The sequence below is a fragment of the Pleurodeles waltl genome, chromosome 4_2, assembly GCF_031143425.1.
Source record: "Pleurodeles waltl isolate 20211129_DDA chromosome 4_2, aPleWal1.hap1.20221129, whole genome shotgun sequence".
NCBI classification, from domain to species: Eukaryota; Metazoa; Chordata; class Amphibia; order Caudata; family Salamandridae; genus Pleurodeles; species Pleurodeles waltl.
The window spans coordinates 727,522,322-727,545,288 of NC_090443.1; the positions used below are offsets into that span (position 1 = coordinate 727,522,322).

Sequence of the window (22,967 nt, forward strand, 5' to 3'; positions counted from 1 at the left end):
GTTACACAGAATCGTTTGCAAACCTCAAAATTGTACACAAAAAACACTTTTTCTTCATATTTCAGTGATACAAAAGTTTTGGAATCTGAAAGGAGCCTCAAATTTCCTTCCATCCAGCATTCCCACAAGTCTCCTGATGGAAATTGTACCTTACTTATGTGGGTAGGCCCAGTGCCCGCAACAGGAAATGCCCCAAAACACAACAAGGACACATCACATTTTCCACAAAAAAATCTGACCTTTTTTTTGCAAAGTGCATAGCTGTGGATTTTGGTTCCTAGCTCAGCCAGCACCTAGGGAAACCTACAGAACCTGTGCATTTTTTAAAACTAGACACCTAGAGGAATCCAAGCTGGGGTGACTTGTGGGGCTCTCACCAGATTCCTTTACCCAGAATCCTTTGCAAACCTCAAAATTTGGCACAGATTTTCTTCCACCCAGCATTCTCCCAAGTCTCCCGATAAAAATGGTATCTCACTTGTGTGGGTAGGCCTAGTGCCCGCGACAGGAAATACCCAAACCACTACGTGGACACATCAAAATTATCAAATACAAAACTACCTGTTTTTGCAGGAGGGGAGAGGCACCTGCGTTTTTGGTCCTGGGCTCAGCAGCCATCTAGGGAAACCTACCAAACCCAGACATTTCTGAAAACTAGACACCCTAGGGAGTCCAGGAAGAGTGACTTGCGTGCATCCCTCAGAGTTTTCTTACCCAGAATCCTCAGCAAACCTCAAATTTAGCTAAAACAATTGGTGTGGGATCACCACACCAGCAGAATTTTTATCAGTATAGATGTGACAATGCTGGGTGGTAGGAATATTGTGGATTCCTGCAGATTTCGCAAGGTTCCATCACAAAAATGCGGGAAAAATGTGTGATTTCAAGCAATGTTGAAGGTTTTCAGGGCATTGTGGGTAAGAAAATGGTGCAGGTGCATGTGAAGCACACCACCCTGGACTCACCCAGATGTTTCATTTTCAGATGTGTCTAGGTCTCGAAGATTTTTCTACATGACAGCGTCCCAAAGTCCAAAAAGTGCAGTCCCCTCTATTCCAAGTGGTACAACTTTGAGAGTTAGACAAGCTCTTATGGCCAAAATGTAAAACCAAAACCCAAATTAATCAAATGTCCTCTTGCTTGCCACTGGGATAAGATCTTTTAGTGTGCGCGGGAGAGCTTAAAGACTGTTACCTCCTTCAGTTGGGGTGGGGGTATAACCAGGCCCATACTGGTTGGTAGCCACCACCCCACTACTTTTTACAAAACTAGGCTGATCTAAATGGCCAACAGTAATGTGCCCCCATGGGGCTCGACCCACCCAAAACACACACACACACTAATCCCTGGTGCCTAAGTGGTTTCTGCCCCCAAGGGGCAGATCGGGCAAGTAGAAATAGGCCGATCTGCCTCCAAGAAATGGCCTTAAATAAATTTACCCCCCAGAGGAGCGACCCTTGCCTAAGGGTTAGCTCCACTTGCATGAAACTGACGTTAAAAAAATCCCCGTTGTCAGATTGGCCTAATGAAAATAGATAGATCTGCCCAAAGGGGAGGCAGAAATGGCCTAAAAAGAATTTGCTCCCCAGAGGAGTGACCCTTGCCAAAGTGGTCGCTTCCCACCTCTAAACATGTTTTTAAAAAATTATCCCTGGTACCTAGTGGCTTAAATAAAATAGGCTGATCTGCCCTCGGGGCAGAAAAGGCCTCATAAATAACTGTCCCCCCAGGGGAGCGACCCCTGATCAAGGGGTCGCTCCCCTTCATTGTTTACGTAAAAACAATTATCCCTGGTGCTTAGTGGCTTTTGCCTGCTCTGTGGGTAGATTTACCTAACTAAAATAGGCCGAGCTGCCCCCAGGGGGGTGTAAAAGGCCTTATAAAAAATGCCTCCCCACCCCCACGGAGTGACCCTTGCTCAAGGCGTCGCCTCCCTCATGCCAATTACACAAGTAAACAAAACATAAACAAAGATCCCTGGTGTCTAGTGGGCATTTTCGCTTCACGATCGGGCTGCAGAAATGCTCATAGAGACATGAAAGGAAAGCAAAGTCCTTTTCTTTCCTTTCATTCCTCTGCCTGCCCCTACCCCCCTATCGGAAGAGAAATGTGTTGCATTCTGATCCGCGCTGGAAGCTCAGGTGGGGCGGCCTCTGATGAGGTCAGCATGCGATTGCGCGCTGATGTCATCAGACGTCGCGGGGGAGGGGTCATGGTGGAAGTTGAAGCGTTTCCCCTTCCATCCCTGCCCATGGGAGGGGAGTTGGAGGCTCATGGGGGTAGCACTAGCCTTCATCCTTGGTGTTCAAGTGGTTAAAGAAGCAATAGTTTCACCATTAATGAAAGAAGGGGATATTCCAAGTGTCCTGAAAAACTATCCACCTATATCACCGCTACCGTCCCTAGGTAAGGTCCTGGAAGCACATGTGGCAAGATGTCTGCACTCATTATTAGAGGACTCAGAAATCCTCATGCCACACCAAGTTGGCTTCTGTCCAGCTCATTCCACTGGAGCAGTCATTCTTTCAGTTGTGGACGACATAAAGGTAGAGGCAGATAGAGGCAACCCTCAGGTGCTGGTACCCCTGGATCTCTCAGCAGATTTCAACACAGTTGATCATGTACTTTTGATCAACCGTGTCAGAGCCACAGGTCTGTTAGATTGGATGGCATCCTTTCTGAAAGACCGCTGCCAATCAATTTGTCTACCCCCTTTCAACTTCCCGAGGTCCAACTTTCCTGCGGCCTACCCAGGGATCTCCTTTGTCCTCTCACCTCTTCAATCTTTATATTCATCCTCTTGTTCATGCCTTAGTAAAGATGAAGGTCAAGATCTATGCAGATGATATGCAACTGCACTTTGCTTTTGACAACTCACCAGAATCTAAAACTGTCTTTCAAAATGCATTATTGTTCATCCATGATTGGATGAACAGTAACCAGCTGAAATTAAATTCTGATAAAATGGAAATTTTCATCACTAGTACCTCAACTATGATGTGGAATCCCAGAGACTGGCCCGCAGCGTTAGATACTCCCCCAGCTGACAACTGCAGCAAAGAGCCTCCGACTCCTCATCAATTATAAGCTGTCCAAGAAGCCCCAGGATGGGACTGTCATTTCCTCAATCTTCCTGCAATTGTGTAAAATCAGAAAAATAGGCAATTTCCTGACTCCTGAAGCCCTTAGTCAGGTAATCATCTCAATGGCGACTTCCAGATTAAACTACGCAAATTCCCTATCCTTGGGCCTCCCTGAGGGCCTTAACCACAGACTACAATTGGTACGAAACCAGGCGGCTAGGATTATTTGCCATAAACCCAGGCGATGCCATATCACTCCTTTGCTGAGGAAACTGCATTGGCTACCTGTAAAACAGCACACGGTATTAAGATTGGTTGTCTCATTTTTAAAGTCCTATACAGTAACAGTCCTGCATTCATTTAGGTCTGCTTTCAAAAATATTTACCAAGCTGCAACTTATGATCTTCTTATTTGAACCTTCTTGCCTTTCCCCACTTTAAAAAACAGAGATTTTGTGGTTACAGGTTTTTTGTTTTGCCTCCTCGCATATGAAATTCCTGGCCACTAGAAATGAAGTTGACCCCTTGTTACACCAGATTCAAACAGCTCTTGAAACTATGGCTGTTTGAACAGGCATATGACTATGTTGAAGACATTTTACTGGTGGGTTCTGTTTTGCCAGCGCCAAGAAAACTTCTGGTAGAAATGCGCTTTTACATATATCTTCAAAATAACATAACAAAACAACTTGGAGGTCTCACGTCAAGTCCAAACGGGTACCATCACATATGACACTATCTTGGTGGAATCGTTTGATCATTTTTGTCATGCCGTTTTTACTCCTTTGCTCTAAAGCTCACAAGATAGGCTAAGCAAAAAACCTAAGATCCCGATGAGAAACTTCAAAGACAATGATAAGACAATCCTGGAGCACATGATCTCAAACAATCTGCTAAACTTGAGCACTGACTCATGACCTCTTTAGTGGATGCCTACAATTTTATCTGAGGTAGCAGAAAGAAGAGCTGCCGCTCTTAGAGCAAAAATAATACATAGCTATAAAGAAAGAAAGGTGGAGCAGTCACCCCATTATCCCAAACATTGAGACCAAGTCGAAAATTCCACAAAAGACACATATTCGATGTCAAAGTGCCCTTCAATAAAAATGTAATTAACCTAGTGAAAAATCAACCCAAGACCGTCTTCAATATCATTAACCATAGCAATCCCTCGCACCCTCCGTTGATTCCATCGTCAAAGGGAAGAAAGTATAAAAACTAGATTTTGATTGCCTCCTGGTCTCTCTCAAATATCATTTGACGAATGTCACACTTATAGTCAAGCTTCTCTTTTGTCCACGCTTCACATGCACTCTTTTTGGTCCTCTCAGATCCACTGTGGCTTCTCTGAAAGCAGCCCTTCAACAGCAAGAATGGTACCAAGATCAATGAAATTTGATCTTCTATATTTTTGGAGTAACTCTGAGGGGCTCAGCCCCAGTACAAATTCAAGATGAAGGTGATTTCATTACAAACCAGGGTGGTCACATAAAGGTTCTTGCCAATCTAGCCGAAACAATAATCAGCCATGCAGGTATGGGCGGGCAAAAAGAGATACATTTGTAGACTTGAAGTCCACAGATTTCACAAATTTTTTGCTTTAAATTGTTCATGCTTAGGCCATAAGAAGCTCTGAATTTGACCTGATCTGAATTCTCTGTTTGACGTTTTAGGAAAAGGTTGGTTGTGGGGCCAATTCCTGAGATTTCGGCTAGCACCCCTGTTAAAAACAATGTTTACTTGTTGAAATAAAACTATTTTGTGAAGTCTATAATGATCTTCTTCATTCAACTTGTTGCTGGAAACTGTGTTGACTGCAGTTAACCAGGGCAAATCTAAATCAGTTAGGGAGTATTTTGGAGTATAATTGGTCATCCGCCCAGTTGGCAGAGGCAATACCATGTAGGCAGAAATCTTTTTTGACAAAAGTTATTTTTTCCAATGCGCTCAAACCACTTTCTGCAAAGTAGGATGTAGATGGGGCTGCCATGTAGATGTGGCAAGCTCAACATTCAATTTTGTTTTTCAGAACAAAAGAGAGTTTGTTTATAAAAACCAAAATGAAAAAGGTCATGGCACAGAGGCACATATTTACGAGAAAGTTGGGCATCAAAGCTGACGCCACTTTTTCTGCCCTCAACTACCGGCATCTAGCGACACCATGATTGCATCATATTTATGATACGGCGCACCCAGACAGTCATTAGCGCAATAGTGTCAACATTTTTGATGCTACTATAACACTTTGCAACACTAGCGTCAAAAATGTTGACGCTAGTGTAGCAAAGTGTCAGGAGTCCCATAGGTTTCTATGGGAGTGTCATTTTAACGTCTGCTCTGAACAGGTGTTAAAAATGATGCCAAAAATGTAACAGTGAAATCTGTTAAATTTCACTGCGCCATTTTTGCAGACCTCCTAGCTCCAGAGCGTCCCCTTGCATAGATTATGTCTGACGCAGGTGTAATGTGGCTCAAGGGTTTACAAAGTGGTGCAATGAATGCATTGCACCACTTTGTAAATATGACGTGGGAAAAAAAGCCACTTTAGTGCCACCTTAGCGTAAAAAGAATTACGCTATGGCGGCACTAAGGTGATGCTAGGGGCTCCTAAATATGCCCCAGAGTTTTCTCCTTGCACCTGCGCATGGGTTCATTATTTGTTTTCCCTTACCAAGTCTGCCAACTTGCACATGGAGAAATTGGGCAAGGAAAGTATGAACTGAAAGAACCACCTGGAATGGGGTGTCCCTTCCAATGAAAGCAAGCATTTGGAATGCAATGGGTCTCTCATTTGCTCCAGTTAGAGCAATTGCAAAAACAACAGATGATGGACGGAATGCAACATTCACCCCCAGTCACAGATCTGGGTTTAATTCATCAGTTTTTTTGCTTGCCATGCCATTCCAGTTTGGACCCAGCCATATGCAAATCAGTCTTGACCCCGTTAGAGCAATTGGCATTGTAAACTCCTAACCAGACTTTTCTTGAAATTATCCATGTAACCGGCAAAAGTGCAATTATCCATGTAACCCATTCTATGGTCTAGGGTCTATGTCATGCAAAGCGCTCGACTACTACCCAGCAAGATCACGCTGCGTAGGAAATAAAAATGTAAAAGTAGTTCGGAAGCCATTCGGAAAACACGGAACCTCGTATGTTTTCAGTAGTTTACTGGTGCTCTCAAGGACAGCTAAACACCGGAAAAGGCATGAAATATGCATGCCTTTCACTAATGAAATAAAGCGAATTTTAAAAGGCAAGCCCACAAACCAACCAAACTGATGCACGCGACATGGGCATGGTTATAAGCCCACAGAGAGATTACAACAGGGGCCAGAGTACTTGCGTGCTCGACCCTAAAAAGGTGGTGATTCTGTGGCAGACAGCCCACCTTCACTGTCTGACTGGCAGTAGAACTGAAAGCAATGCCAGTGCAGTCTAACAATGGTTCCACACTCTAAATGGGGCAGGAGAACTGAAGGTTTGGTGGGCAGGATAACTGCAATACTGCTGGCTTTTTCCCATCCTGTTAAACTTTAAATGACTACCATAATTTCCTTTATATTCCAACACCTATGGCTCCTGAATGAATTATTATTTGTAGCAAAGTGAACAGTAATGAACACAAAAAATACATGTCTATACTTACCAATTCAAGTTCCCTTGCATTTGTTGCTTCAATTTTTTTAAATGATGTTAGGTTTGCATTTACCATTGCACTGGACAGTGTTACACCTGTAAATACATGGTACCGTTTTAACACACACACTTTCATAGTTTATTATTTTTATACTTCAAAATTTAGCACATGGCAAGCAGTTGAGATTATATCTTTTTTTAGGACTGCCTACCCAACAGGGCAAGCTGTCTGGTTGCAAAAGACCTTTTGTTAGTTTTTGCAAAAACTTACAGTGAACTTACAGCTTGCCTTGCTTAGCATTGGTTGGCTTTACTGTCACTCTCAATTGCTTGTTTCTTGTAAAATTACTTGCCTTCATCATCTTTCATGTGTACCTACCAGGGGCCTTTCTCGTTTACTAGTCATTTGATTGGCTTACTTGCAATCTTCCACTGTTTACTTTTAGGGAATTATCTTTTTCTTTCTGGTTAAGCACTCCATGAGAGTGCATGCATTTTCCTGGTTATTCTCTTCAGTGTTTCTTCTCTTCCCACCAAATCACCAGATACTCACCTGGTGCTCTCTTTCTCTCTTGTGTGCTTTTCTCCCACCAAACTACCCCACCACCAGTGTTCCATGTTGCCCTCTCCTTAGAGTGCTGCTTTTCCCCTCCTTTCTCCACCTGGCTATATTTTATTTCACACCCCAGAAACCCCTCCCTATTTGTTCTCCTCAACCACTGTTCCATTACATTTACAGTCTTTTTTATTTAAAATTTTTTTGCAGGCGTGGTAATAAATTGCTGCCATCCACTCAACCTTACAAAATCATGTTTTAGCTCTACTCCAATTCCATGTTTTTGTTTACCGATTCATCTTTGATCATTAAAAATAGAAATGGCACCTGTGTCATTTCTTAGACCTGCCTCTGTGATGACCCATGCATGCGACTATGTCATCTTGTGTGTACATGCTCAGCAGTGTTTACCTTTTACTCAGGTAGCTCCTATGCAAAGTGACCTTAACATCTGAATCTCCACTTCTTTGAGATGATACCCTTTCTCAGACCTTGCCTTGCATGCTTCTTCCTATATCTTAGTTCCTTAGCTGCAAGATAGTATCAATGTCTTCCCATCTTTCCTATTTAGCACTAAGCCTCTCTATGCCCTTGGCTATGTATTAAGTTATTCAACCTTGCTATTTGTATTTTGTGTGCTTCTATGTGATTGCCAGGAGTCACGGTCATCACTGGCAATGTAGGTAGTGTTTATTAGCCCCTGTGAGTATTGTCTTTATGTTACATTTTATAACATCACAAATTTATCAACTCCACAGATCCTACCTTTGCATCCTACATAGGGACAACTTGCAGACAGTATCTTAACAGCAATTGTGGTTGAGGAACTTACTGAGTATCTTGGCATGTGGAGCTTCTATATGCTTTGACCCATGTTAGAAATTGGGTTTCTGGTTGGCAGAGGTATGCACCATGTCCAAGCAGGAACCACAATCTTAAGTCAGATACACACTAAAAGCTAAACTGTGCTCACCCTCTGGTAGCTAGCCACAGGGCAGTCAGGCTTATCGAAAGAGGCAATGTGTAAAGTATTTGTGCAACACACACACAATACCACAATTAAAACACCACAAGAAGACTCCACACCAGGTCTGAAAAATAGACAATTTTTTTCATAAATAAATCAAGACCAAAATGAGAAAACTCCAAAGTGTTATGAATTTTAAACAATAAAAAGAGTTCTAGCACTTAGAAGCAATAAACGCCAAAAGGGGTTATCTGGTCACGCTGAACTTGGTAAAAGTCAACAGTTCAGGCTGGCCGTGATGGAGCGCAGAGCCACACAGGCCCAGTGGACATAGTACCATGATCCTGGTCGCAACAGAGAGATACGGAGCAAGTGATGCATCAAAGACATGTCGAAGCCAGAGCTGCATCTGAGGTGATACATGGATTTTCTTCAAGCAGTGGTGGTGATGCATCAGTTCCAATGACAGGGTGCAGAACTGAGAGGTGCTGGTTCCAAAGGCGATGTGCCGGGTTTCTTCACACAGTGGAGAGGAAGCGTTGATGTCTCTGCGCTGCTGCCATAGCGACGCACAGCTACAAGCATTGGGCTGTAGATGGCGATGCATTGGTTCTGAGAGCAATGCGCTGGTCCTACTCCTGCAATAGAGTTGAAGCGCCAGTTTTGCTCTAAACAGACTGTGAATGCATTAATTTCTCTGTTACAAGTATCTAGGTCCACTTCCAGTGAACCAGGCACAGGAGCAGGGGGAGAGGCTTTGATATCCCTGGGGCTCAAGCAATAGGAGGCAGGCCAACAAGCCTTTGGGGACCACTTGGGGTGCAAGGCATAGTCCAGCTCTTTCTCAGCATGGCCAGAGACCAGCAGGCAGCAGGACAGCACAGCAGAAAAGCAGTCCTTCCAGGTCAGCATTCCAAAAGAATAACAGTCCTTGATGCAGCATAACAGTTCTTCTGACAAAGTCCAGTTGGAGTTCCAGAAGTGTCTGATTTGGTGGGTCAGACAACCCGTACTTATACCCAGTTTTGCCTTTTAAGTGAGGGTGACTTCAATGAAGGGTCTTTGAAGTGCACAGAAGCTCTTTATTCCCAGCCCGTGCTCCAGACTATCAGTATGGGGAAATCAGCCATTTGTGTGCGGACAGACACTGTTTATTCAGCGGTGTCAGCCCCCCTCATCCCTTGCTGCCCAGTAAGGGCCACCAGAATACAGATGGTTGCTTAGGCACACCTAACCTTCCTGTGTTTGTAGCTTTCTAGCGGGAATGCACAAAGCATAGCTGTCACCCACCCAAGACACAGAGCTATAAGCGCAGAGAAAAGTCCACTTTCTAAAAGTGGCATTTCTAAAATAGTAATGTTAAATCTGACTTTACTAGTAAAGAGGATTTGTCATTACCATTCCAATGATATGAAACATGTCATAACTACTCCTTCTTAATTGGAAAATGCAGCTTAAAAGTGTAATAAGTAATTTCTAATGTTAACCTACGAGAGGAGTAGGCTTCACAGCAGTGAAAAACAAATGCTGGTGTTTTTCACTACTAAATGCAAAACTGAAACGTACATGCCCAACCTTTTCCTTACACAGTTCCTTGCCGTGCGGGCTACCTAGAGTCTACCTTAGGGGTGACCTATGTGTAATAAAAGGGGAATGGTATAAAGGTTTTAAATGCCAAGTCGAGGTAGCAATAAAACTGCACACACAGGCTCTGAAATGTCATGCCTGAGACTTGTTCAAAGGGCTATTTGTGTGTGTGGTACAAGCAGTGCTGCGTGCCCATTAGTAGCATTCAATTTACAGGCCCTGGGTATAAGGTATACCACTTTACAAGGGAGTTACAAATAAATGAAATATGCCAAATGGGTATAAAACAATGTTACCATGTTTAGGGGAAAAACACATGCACTTTAGCACTTGTCAGCAAAGGTGAAGGTCCCCAAGTCCTAAGGCCAACAAAAAGAATCAGCAAAACCATGAGGCAAGTGGCAAAAGGTATGCCGGAAGACCACCCTAAGGCTGACAGTTCTAACAACCCAGATCCCCTTAGTATAAATATTTTTCCCCCTCAATATAAATATTTTTCAGTGTTTTGCATGCCTGTACGCTACTTGTACAGAATGTTGAAATGAGTGCCTGTTCTTTATGAGTTTTCACTTTTATTGTCTTCTCAATGGATGCTTTCTCTCCTCTGAATCTGTGTGAAGCTCCTTCACCAATATTTTTTTTGTCACAGGTCCTTGACAGACCCCCCAAAAAACATACAGACAGTAGGACGACTGTGCTATATGTAGATTGTTTCGAATTACTAAAATGAAACAGATTTTGTCTAATTGATTTGTAAGCAAAACTTTGAAAATATTCATACATGTGATTGTCGGCTATGAAAATGCAATTAAGTTGTATATGAATATTAGCATCTATTATAAAACCAAGGTAATACTTTTTCAAATGGTACAATAAATGTGACAAAACAGATAAACATATTAGCATTCCCATTCATTTATTCAGTACATACCAATCTTTTCCAGTTGTTTTGACACATGAAGAGAGTTTTCCCATAATTTAGCTCTGAAACACTTTGCTAGAATCAAAGAATTCAAAAAGGCAGAGAACTTCTTTTCTTCTGATGCCATAAATTCAGAAAGACCTACAGTGCAGGTAACATATTCACTTAATTATGTGCCAAGAATAGGTAAACAATTTGAGCATTCACCATTCCATATACTGCTTTCACTTCAATTAATCTCAATTATTATATACAAGCAACATGATATGTCTATCAGTGTAAACTGGACATAACAGCTGTAGCCAATTGCACATTTTTATCCTGTAGGTTCAACAAAATCAGTCAATTGTAATGAATAGACTACTCACCTTTTGTGACCACATTTCGGGTAGATATTCAGCTTCCTTACATGTGAACCCTTCCCACTGTTAAAACTGTGTCCCGAACTTTGTTATCGTAATGACACTACAACTGTGTCAGGTGGTGCTTTGCAGTATCAACTTAAAGATTTCGAAGGCCCCATGCAAGTCATATTTGGGTGGCCTTGTAAGAGACAAATGTTATTTTATCAACAATTTCTTGTAAATTCAAGTCCCTTTGAAGCCAAAGAATACAAAAGTGTGAGTTAACCTTCAACAGGGTAATACAATGGAATTCAAACGTGTATTTCCTGGGACCTCAAAAAGAAATTACAAAGACGCAGGAGAGAGACAATGTGATAGACACAGGCAAAGAGCTCGGGAAGTCTAGGTGGAAAATAGAAGCACAGATCAATTAGAGAGAATGTTCGCTTTCCTGCGGCACCCATGGGAGTAGGGGTCCTAGGCAAATGCCTACTTTCCCCATTACTCAAAACTCTACTGCTGTGGTGTTTCAGCCGCGGAGCCGAGACCTCAGTGAAGCAGCTGCTCCCCTTAAGGAACAGTCGGGGCTGGTGACGCTGATTCTGCCAGTTCTTCAACACTGAAAAATATAAGGACGGGTTGTGGCGATGCCCAAAATTACAGTACTGAAAAATAGAGAATAACTAACACTAATTTTCAATCTCAAAGTGAGAAGGTGAGAGGAAATCTTTGGAAAACACGCAGATCTATCAGGAAGAATGTTACCAAAGATACTATAACCGCAGATATCAGGAAACTCCAAACAACTCGGAAGCAGGGTCTTAGTCTACGCCTTGCTTGTCAACTGCTCCCTAACAAGTCTTTGGGTGGGGCCTGTAGTGTCGTGCCAGTGGCGTAACTGGTCGCGGGCACTACCAAGTAGTTTAGGGCCAGATGTATCAAATAATTTTGCATTCTCAAACGGTGCGAATTGCAAACTTCGGCCGTTTGCGAATGCAAAATCTCCTTTCTGAATCTAAGAAAGGCATTCGCAGTGCAATTTTAAGGAATCGCTAAAATAGTGATTCCTTAAAATTGCGACCCCATTTAGAGAATCGCAATTTGCGATTCTCTAAATGCGGCATCGCAAATAAGGAATCCTTATTCGCGATTTCTTAAGCACATGTATGAAGCAATTCCTTAATGCGAATTGGGCATTAAGGAATCGCTATTACCACCAAGTTGAACTTGGTGGTAACCATGTGCAAATTTTAAAAATGCATTAAAAATGCATTTTTAAAATTGACGTGTAACGCACACATGCCCTTTTGGCATGTGTGCACCTTACATGTCTTCCAAAATTGTTTTGGGGTGCAGCAGAGGGGGCCTTAGGCCCCCAGCACCCTGGAGTTTGCATTTCCCAAACTGCGAATTCCAGTTAGGAATTTGCAATTTGGGAAATGCAAAAAATTAGCAAATATGGGCCGACAGGCCCATAGGTGCGAATGGGGGCTGTATCATCATTTGTGATTCGGTAATAGCATTTGGGATTTTTAAGAAATCGCTATTACCGAATCGCAAATATGATACATAGCATTTTGCGACTCAGGAATAGCAATTTCTTAAAAATCAATGTTTCCGAATCGCAAAAGGTTTTTTTGATACATCTGGCCCTTAGTAACTCTGAGGGGTCGCTGTAGTAAACCCCTCATATTGTCATATTTGGAGATAGCCTAGATGACGTGAAAGAATGTATAATTAAAGACTGTGGGCGGCAGGCGTGTTCTAGGGAACGTTGCGGAAAGAAGAACAGCCTGGCAGACAGAGCGTATAACCCCAAAGTGTGTTGCACCTACTGATGCAATCAGGCCGCCGCACCTCATCCACACAACAGCGCCTACTTAAGTGGATGTGATAATTAGAGTTAAACAACAAAGCTCTGAACAGTTTTTCGACATTAAGATTTATCAATCACACTGGGATCCAAATAGTAGTGCTTTGAGAAGGAATGCAAGGCGGACAATGTGTTCATACATATGGCCCTTATAACCCACAAAAAATATTTTCACATCTTTCTTTTGACCCATAAACGTAGTAGTCGAGGTGCACATCGCTTCAGCCTATGCAGTCTTGTCTCTACCTTTGAAAGGTGAAAAACGAGAGTGCTGGCAATAAAATCATATGCAGCAGGTGACATTTTGTAACAAACTAAGTTTTGTAGTTGGAGAAAGTGGTGGATGAGGGAAGCTGACAGTTTCGCCAGCTCACTTACTGTTTTTGCTGACGTGGCCAACAAGAACGGTATATAAAAGGAATAGGCCTAGAGCATCTTGTAACAAGATCACCATGGCTTGAATAGTGAGCCCAAAAGAAATGCTAATACTGAAATCTACTGGGAAAATCAGAAATGCACCAAAACAGGTTTTAATTCTTTCAGCTATTTCACCGGAAATGCCAATTTGAAAATTGAAAACCTGATCAGGGAAACATGGTTAAGATGAAATGCAAATAACAGTTCACTTCTCTGCTCTGTGAGACTTCAGTTATCAAGGTTGAGGGGGCCAGAGATAGGAAAAAAGTACCACTGTGAACTGAAAATGTTTTTTGCTTAAGAAACATCTGAAAATGTGCGTACTGCTAATCAAGAGGAACTAGTGAATCTTCTTCAGGTTTGGGGAATCTGCTGCAGGGTTACTGTTTAGAACTTAACTCTTTTCAGGATTTTTTATACAACAAAACTAAAGTTTAAAACATGAACAGACCTCGACTCTGCTAGCTTGGAAATGTGGATTCAGCCTGTCTGTATCCAAGGAGATTCTGAATAGAGCAGCAGCTGCCTCATCCCTTCCCACAGGGGCTGGGCCTAGCTGATTGGCTGTCTGAGTCCCAGGCAACCTGAGCCCTCCTCCCACACCTGCTCTGGCCCCTTATGTTTGTGGAGGGAAGCCCAAGACAGCCACCTCCATTTTGTGAGCCCAGCATTTTCCCTGTGCCCTAATACAGCTCAGTGATCAAGGATTCCTAAAAGACCTAGGCAAGGAGACCCAGAGTTTTCTGGGAAATCTTATTTGTTTAAAAGTGTTTTTTACTGCTACCCGTGCCTGTTTACTGTAGACTCTCTGTGTTTCAGGCAGCTTGGCCTTTTAAAGAGGTGTTTCTGGTTTGAGCCATGACTGTGTGAAATTTCCCATCTAGTTTGTGGCACAAGACTGCATAAAAGCCCCCCCCCTCTTTTCTAAGTAAAAAGGCTACATACATCTTGCAAAATGTGTTTAATATGTTTAGGAGACTGCTTAATCTGTTTCTGTGATTTAAATTGTGTTTAGAAACTGTCTGCATCCCCTGTTTTTTTACCGTAAAAAAGCCACATTTCAGAGTGCGCGACAAGCAGTACTTCAGTGTTTTTTTACAATCTCTCCCTAACCTGGAAAGAAGACTCTGCTGGCTTGGAAGTGTGGATTCAGCCTGTCTGTATCCAAGGAGATTCTGAATAGAACAGCAGATGCCTCCTTCTTTCCCCCAGGGGCTGGGCTTCAGTTAACTTGGCCCTTATATAAGTTTCTATTGGTTGTTGCATATGGTGTTGTGATAGGTTTTTTGGGGGCTGGTCTTTCTATTGGCTTAGAGATTAGAGTTGGGCTTGTGACTGGTAGTAGGGCTGAGATTCTGATTGGTTCCAGGTTTTAGGGATGGGTGTGTGATTGGTAGTAGGGCTGAGAATCTGATTGGTTGCTGGCTTTTAGGGCTGGGCTTGTGATTGGTAGTAGGGCTGAAAGTTTGATTAGTTCCTGGTTTTTAGGGCTGACCTGTGATTGGTAGTAGGGCTGAGATTCAGATTGGTTCCTGGTTGTAGGGCTGGGCTTGTGATTGGTAGTAGGGCTGAGATTCTGATTGGTTACTGGTTTTTAGGGCTGGGCTTGTAATTGGTAGTAGGGTTGAGATTCTGATTGGTTCCTGGTTCTAGGGTTGGGGGTTGTGATTGGTTGTCAGGATTAGCGTTATGATTGGTTATTAGGGATGGGTCTCCCATTGGTTGTTTGAAATAGGGTTACAAATCTGATTGGTTAGGTTTAGGACTAGGTTTCTATTGACCAGTAGGGCTATATAAGCCTAGGGCTCAGGGCGTCTTCAGCCCGGGCGTCTCAGCAAAGGGCGGAGAGGACAAGGGCAGTTGCCTGTTCGGGGCTGGTAGGGCCTAGGGCCAGAAATGCTACCCAATTTATCATTTATCAGAAAGGACTTTATACCCTACACATACATCAACATGCAAACACATTATCTGCAAAGACATCCAACTCCTGCATCACAAACTGACCGCATACAGATTGAAATGTCCCATCATCCAACACAATATGCCATTTACAACACCTACACACATATCCACCACAACTACAATAGTAAAACACCTTCATTCTCACAGCAAACACTACTCTGTCCACTCCCACTAACACAACCTGCCATCATCCACACAACACAAAACCACACTATACATTACTTTCAGCCTTACAGATACACACTCCCTGTTCATACAAACCAAAAACACTATCCTCTATTTGCTCCACACAGACCACCTTTCATCATGACAATTCCTAAACAAAGCCTTCCAGCACAATATCTACAAATGCCCTTCCCATCTCTTCACCAATTACACTCAACCATACTATCCTCACACTCCACTCCACTACACATATTACCTCTTTCAGTCATCAGCACTAACACAAACTCCCCTGACACACATTCATCCCATCTTACACACCTCATACATTCATCTCCAAAACACATCATCACCCCCTGCAATACTCTAATTCCACTCACCAGCACTAACACACATACAAGTCCCTCGCCGAAAACAATTATATCAATATCCCCTCTCACTATTCCACAAAAACAATACAGACCACACACATCAGCACATCCAATCAATACATACTTTCATTATACTTATCGTCACAGCCACTCCCACTCTCATGACTACACAAAGAATAGAAATCCCGTCCAATCTTCACCTCTACATTCTCACTCTTCACAAACATCTACCACAAGCACCCCAACCCAGCAACTTTCTTTTGCCCGCCTCTCCCCCATTGCACAATTTAGAGCCTTACATTATGATCCACATGCTCCTCCACCGCCCCTAACCCATACTCCATCCACACTAAACAGACGCAAACAAAATAAACAATATGCCACTCTTAACAACTTTGCATCCCCTTGTCTATTACATAATAAGGCAACCCTATGAAAAACAGTACACTCTTCATGTCTCTCTCAGCCACCAAGTCCACCACCCACACACACAGACCCAACAAAATGCCTCCTAAACCTGCTGGAAGAGGAACACTATATTGAAAAACATGACTATTGTGACCCTCACACAGTTATCACAACTAACAACACACCTGCTACAAGCTCAAAATATACCGCTTACCCTTCTCCTAAGCAAAACAACACGGCCACTAACACACTTTTTCTAAACTGCCAGCTCATAAATGCTCGTCACTCTAAAAAAACTACTATATTCAAACAGGCAATACAGATCAGTAAAACAGACATTTCCATACAAGGTTTTGAAGCCCATCTCACCAGATGCCACCCTACTCCAACTTCCTCCTGTAACTTTCTCCTCCTTTACAGACCTCCACCTAAAAACTCCACATTCCCAGACGCTTTTCTAGATATAGTCTCAAACCTTATTACATTATACTCAAACCCATGCATTCTTGGGGACCTGAACATTTGGTTTGACAAACCCAATCTGCCCCATCCAAAAGCTATCACCACTGGCCTAGTCGCATTGAACTTTCATCAGATCCCACACACCCCGCAACTACTTACATACATGCACCTATTGACCTTGGAGCAAACTCAATTTTGATGACTTAGAAACACAACTAATAGCCAACACTGATCTAAATACAATTAATTCTGTTCCAAAACATTACAAGTGGCTACAGGAACCTTTTGATATCCTAATACCACTCATAAAAAACAAACACGACAAAAGAAAACCAACACCTTGGAGGAACACAGAACTTAAAAAGATAAAGCAACAAATCAGAAAGTTGCAGCGGACCTGGCTCAAAACAAACAACAGTCAAGGCAAACTGCAGCTACACAAGCTTAGGAGAATATACAAATCATCAATCAAAAAAGCAAAAAAAGATACTACTCAGACAGAATTCAAAATGTTGAATCTGCAACCAAAGATTTGTATAAAATTGTCAATGAATTTCGAAAACCTACATACATGAAAGGAAGTCATTCCACTACTCAAGATTTCACAAACAAACTGGCAACTTATTACACAACCAAGGCAGACACATTGGACTCATATTTAAAACAGAAGAAAACCATCAGCACCAACCCCTTTCCTAAAATACCCTCTACGAATAAACCAACCCAGCCTCTACAGTCCTTCAAACAAATATCACAAGGTGAATTTATGGATTTGGTCAAAGCAAGCAGACTTTTGGGTTGCCCTTTTGACCCTTGCCCACCGCACATCTTCAAGAACATTCTTTATCTACTTCTGCTGTCACGCCTGTAAGAAGAATAATCAACAACTCTTTCACTACAGGAACTTTTCCTGTAGACCTGAAAAAGGCATACATATGACCCTTATTAAGGAAAACAAACCTAGACCCGCAAGACCTCAACAACTACAAACCAATCACAAATGGACCTTTCCTGGGCAAATTGATAGAAAGAGCAGCATTTACCCAGATGTCACAATTCATTGAAGACAATTCTATACTTTCAGACTTCCAAACTGGATTCCGCCCAGGAAGAGGAACTGAATCGGCACTCACAGCAATCTGGGGTGATCTTAAAAATACAGTCGACCGTAATGGAGTTGCTGCACTACTTCTCTTGGACCTTTCAGCTGCCTTTGATACTGTTGACCATGACACCCTAATTCAAAGGCTCCACGAAGCCGGCATAGAAGGGACTGCTCTCGACTGGATTACATCCTACCTTAAAAAAATAACTAATATCATCTATTCACCCCCCTTCTCATCCAAATCCTACCTCACAAAAGAAGGGGTCCCCCAAGGATCAATCAACTCAAATTAGAATGCCCCAAAAACATTGAAAACTCACTACTCTTCAGTTGCCTCAGGGCCGTTGATCAGTGGATGACTTGGAGCCATCTCAAACTAAATACCTCCAAAACAGCAATACTCATATGTGGTGAATGGAAAAATTATGACCCACTGTGCGCCTGGCCTGATGATCTCAGACACCCTCTTCAATTATCCAAGGAAGTTAAAAACCTTGAAATCACTGTAGGAAAGTACCATCTTGCCTGGCATGATACCCTCATATTTCACTGTATATCCGTTGTTTTAGTTGTATGTGTCACTGGGACCCTGCCAGCCAGGGCCCCAGTGCTCATAAGTGTGCCCTGTATGTGTTAACTGTGTTATGACTAACTGTCTCACTGAGGCTCTGCTATTCAGAACTTCAGTGGTTATGCTCTCTCATTTCTTTCCAAATTGTCACTAACAGGCTAGTGACCAATTTCACCAATTTACATTGGCATAATGGAACACCCTTATAATTCCCTAGTATATGGTACTGAGGTACCCAGGGTATTGGGGTTCCAGGAGATCCCTATGGGCTGCAGCATTTCTTATGCCACCCATAGGGAGATCTGACAATTCTTACACAGGCCTGCCAGTGCAGCCTGAGTGAAATAAGGTCCACGTTATTTCACAGCCAATTACCACTGCACTTAAGTAACTTATAAGTCACCTATATATCTAACCTTTACCTGGTAAAGGTTGGGTGCTAAGTTACTTAGTGTGTGGGCACCCTGGCACTAGCCAAGGTGCTCCCACATTGTTCAGGGCAAATTCCCCGGACTTTGTGAGTGCGGGGACACCATTACACACGTGCACTATACATATGTCACGACATATGTATAGCGTCACAATGGTAACTCCGAACATGGCCATGTAACATGTCTAAGGTCATGGAATTGTCACCCCAATGCCATTCTGGCATTGGGGAGACAATTCCATGATCCCCCGAGTCTCTAGCTCAGACCCGGGTACTGCCAAACTACCTTTCCCGGGGTTTCACTGCAGCTGCTGCTGCTGCCAACCCCTCAAACAGGTTTCTGCCCTCCTGGGGTCCAGCCAGGCTTGTCCCAGGAAGGCAGAACAAAGGACTTCCTCAGAGAGAGGGTTTTACACCCTCTCCCTTTGGAAAAAGGTGTCAGGGCTGGGGAGGAGTAGCCTCCCCCAGCCTCTGGAAATGCTTTGATGGGCACAGATGGTGCCCATCTCTGCATAAGCCAGTCTGCACCGGTTCAGGGATCCCTCAGCCCTGCTCTGGCGCGAAACTGGACAAAGGAAAGGGGAGAGACTACTCCCCTGACCTGCACCTCCCCTGGGAGGTGCCCAGAGCTCCTCCAGTGTGCTCCAGACCTCTGCCATCTTGGAAACAGAGGTGCTTCTGGCACACTGGACTGCTCTGAGTGGCCAGTGCCAGCAGGTGACGTCAGAGACTCCTTCTGACTGGCTCCTTCAGGTGTTGCTAGCCTATCCTCTCTCCTAGGTAGCCAAACCTCCTTTTCTGGCTATTTATGGTCTCTGCTTTGGGGAATTCCTTGGATAACAAATGCAAGAGCTCATCAGAGTTCCTCTGCATCTCTCTCTTCACCTTCTGACAAGGAATCGACTGCTGACCGCGCTGGAAGCCTGCAAAACTGCAACAAAGTAGCAACGACGACTACTGCGACCTTGTAACGCTGATCCTGCCTCCTTCTCGACTGTTTTCCTGGTGGTGCATGCTGTGGGGGTAGTCTGCCTCCTCTCTTGAGGTACTGGGTTTTTCAGAACCGGTACTGATCCGGTAACCCAGTGGTGCCAGGGTACACCTCGGGTACTTTCCTGATTCAGACCACAGAAACTCAGAGTCTTCTAGGTGAAGTCAAAGATCAAATTTATTGGCTGCAACCAAGTGACAAGCGTCCTAGAAGTACAACAGCACGGTTTGTATGTTCTCAGGAGACTGTGTTTCAATGCAAAGTCAGGTTTCCTTATATACAGTTTTTTAAGCTTCAGGCAAACATTCTTGACATTTTGGTTGGTCATTCACATGTTTTCACTACAAAGGAAAAAACAGTGTCATGATGAAACCTCATATTTCATGTCATCCAACCCATAATAAATTACCCGGCAAGGCCTAGTATTTTACATCAGATAAGTGTGGACACCCAATAAAAACGGGCACCTCCCCCTCGTAAAGTAAGAAGAAGAAAAGAGCAGGTGCAGGTGTGAGCAAGATTAGGCAGGGTGTGTGAGCGATAATAAGGGTTTTATGGCATGGTGTGCCTTGATGCTATCTGATTCGGCCACTGGGAGAGGGACTGACCAAACAGGTTTGGCCTGAGGCAATGGTTCCAGCTTGCCCAGGTCAGAGAAATGTCAATCAAGGTGTATGTGTCCTTGGAATCAAATCTGACTGTATTATAAGCCTATGTGAGGGCAACTTTTAAAAATGGCTGCCGTGTATAAAATGGGAGCCACGAGTGCAGGACGAAAATGGCGATTTCGAGGTGAAAACGCTGCTGGAATTGAGCAAAAATGCTCATGCTTAGTGTACTAGTCATTATCGGTCTTTTGATACTAAAATCGTACTGCTGTGGCAAAGTAAATTACATGGGTCCAGAATTTTTAGAACCACAAACCCTCCTTTAGCCCTTACATAGGCAATAAACCTATTCTCATGCTAATCTGAGTCCAGGTCCATGTTTATAAGGCCATGGAGATGTTGCTGGAGCAAAATTCTAGTACTTGGTAACTCTCTCTGGACAGGTCTCCTCGAACATGAAGTAGCACAAAAGGCCACATATGGCAGGACAAAATAAGGAATACCTCTATCTGCAGTAGGTGGCATAAGATCACACACCCAACAATTAGTGATGTTCACTACTAACTAGTGTTGATGCAGAAGCTGTACAAAAGAATTGCTTACGAATTCTGATCTTCTAACCTGCTCATGTTCAGGAAAAGGGTGAAAAGAGTGCAAAGAAACAATAGTAATGATAAAGGTTTAGGGGTAGGGAAGAATCCATCTAGAGAACTGTTGGTTAATATGCTCATTGAACAAGATAAGACCTTAGGTGGCACTTCTGTTGAGAGATTAGCTGATGGTTCCCAATCTGACCCTGGGGCACCCCTGGCAAAGGATTTAGAAGGAACCTTTCCAAACCTGCCCATTAGCAGGCCACCTAGCATAGCTGGTACTAACGTGACTTCACATCACAGTAAGAGTGTTACTTCTCATCACAGTAGGAGTGTTACTTCTGTAGGACAGAATGTTAGAGTGCCATCTGTTAGGGACAGGTCTCCCTCTGTTCATTCTCACCATTCTTCTGTGTCAAGACATGCCCAACCCACCCACCCTGATGACAGAGTGTTAGAAAGGGAGCTCAATAGATTGAGAGTGAAAGAATCCAGGCTGAAGCTCAAGAAGCAACAGCTGGATTTAGATAGGCAGTCTTTTGATTTAGAAAGAGAAAGAAAGAGGGTGGGGTTAGGACCCCATGGTGGCAGCAGCAGTATTCCAAATAGTCATCCTGCAAAAGAGCTTGATTCTAGGAATCTGCACAAGATAGTTCCCCCTTACAAGGAGGGGGATGACATTAACAAGTGGTTTGCTGCACTTGAGAGGGCCTGTGTTGTACAGGAGGTCCCTCAAAGGCAGTGGGCTGCTATCTTATGGCTATCTTTCAGCGGAAAGGGTAGGGATAGGCTCCTTATTGTTAAAGAAAGTGATGCCAATAATTGGTCAGTTCTAAAGAATGCACTCCTAGATGGTTATGACTTAACCACTGAACGGTACAGAATGAAGTTCAGAGAAAACAAAAAGGAGTCTTCACAAGACTGGGTAGACTTTGTTGACCATTCAGTGAAGGCCTTGGAAGGGGTGGTTACAAGGCAGTAAAGTTTCTGACTATGAAAGCCTGTATAACTTAATCCTGAGAGAGCATATTCTTAATAATTGTGTGTCTGATTTGTTACACCAGTACCTGGTAGACTCTGATCTGACCTCTCCCCAAGAATTGGGAAAGAAGGCAGACAAATGGGTCAGAACAAGGGTGAACAGAAAAGTTCATACAGGGGGTGACAAGGATGGCAAGAAGAAGTATGGTAAGTCTTCTGACAAGGGTGGGGACAAATCTAAAAATGAGTCTTCATCAGGCCCACAAAAACACTCTGGTGGGGGTGGTGGGCCCAAATCCTCTTCAAATCAAAACAAAGAAAATAAACCATGGTGCTATTTATGTAAAATAAAAGGCCATTGGACAACAGATCCCAGTTGTCCAAAGAAAAGCACCAAACCTCCTACCACTTAAACCCCTGCTGCTACACCTAGTACCCCTAGTAATAGCAGTGGTGGTGGGAGCAAACCTACTAATAACCAATCCAAGGGAATAGCTGGGCTCACTTTTGGTAATTTAGTTGGGGTTGGTCTTGTTAGGGAGACCACAGAGGCTGAGTTAGTCTCTGAGGGGGCTATTGATTTAGCCACCTTGGTTGCTTGTCCCCTTAACATGGATAAGTACAAGCAACTACCCCTAATAAATGGTGTTGAGGTTCAGGCCTACAGGGACACAGGTGCCAGTGTTACAATGGTAATAGAGAAACTGGACCACCCTGAACAACACCTACTTGGTCACCAGTAGCAAGTAACCGATGCTCATAACAACACTCTTAGCCACCCCATGGCTGTTGTGAATCTCAACTGGGGGGGGGGTTACTGGTCCAAAGAAAGTTGTGGTTGCCTCAGATTTACCTGTAGACTGTCTACTAGGGAACGATTTAGAGACATCAGCTTGGGCAGAAGTGGAGTTGGAGGCTCATGCAGCAATGCTGGG

General features: G+C 43.4%; 1 protein-coding gene across 1 annotated transcript in view; it reads right to left on the reverse strand.

Moving 5' to 3' along the window:
* Nucleotides 1–22,967, reverse strand: part of HFM1 (helicase for meiosis 1) — a 2,166,952-nt gene that overhangs the window by 720,769 nt on the left and 1,423,216 nt on the right. Inside the window, exons 19-20 of the mRNA XM_069233212.1 lie at nt 10,764–10,895; nt 6,733–6,818 (exon numbers count right to left, since the gene is read on the reverse strand). Of these exons, the coding sequence (XP_069089313.1) occupies nt 6,733–6,818; nt 10,764–10,895 (218 nt within the window). The remainder of the gene's footprint in view (nt 1–6,732; nt 6,819–10,763; nt 10,896–22,967) is intronic.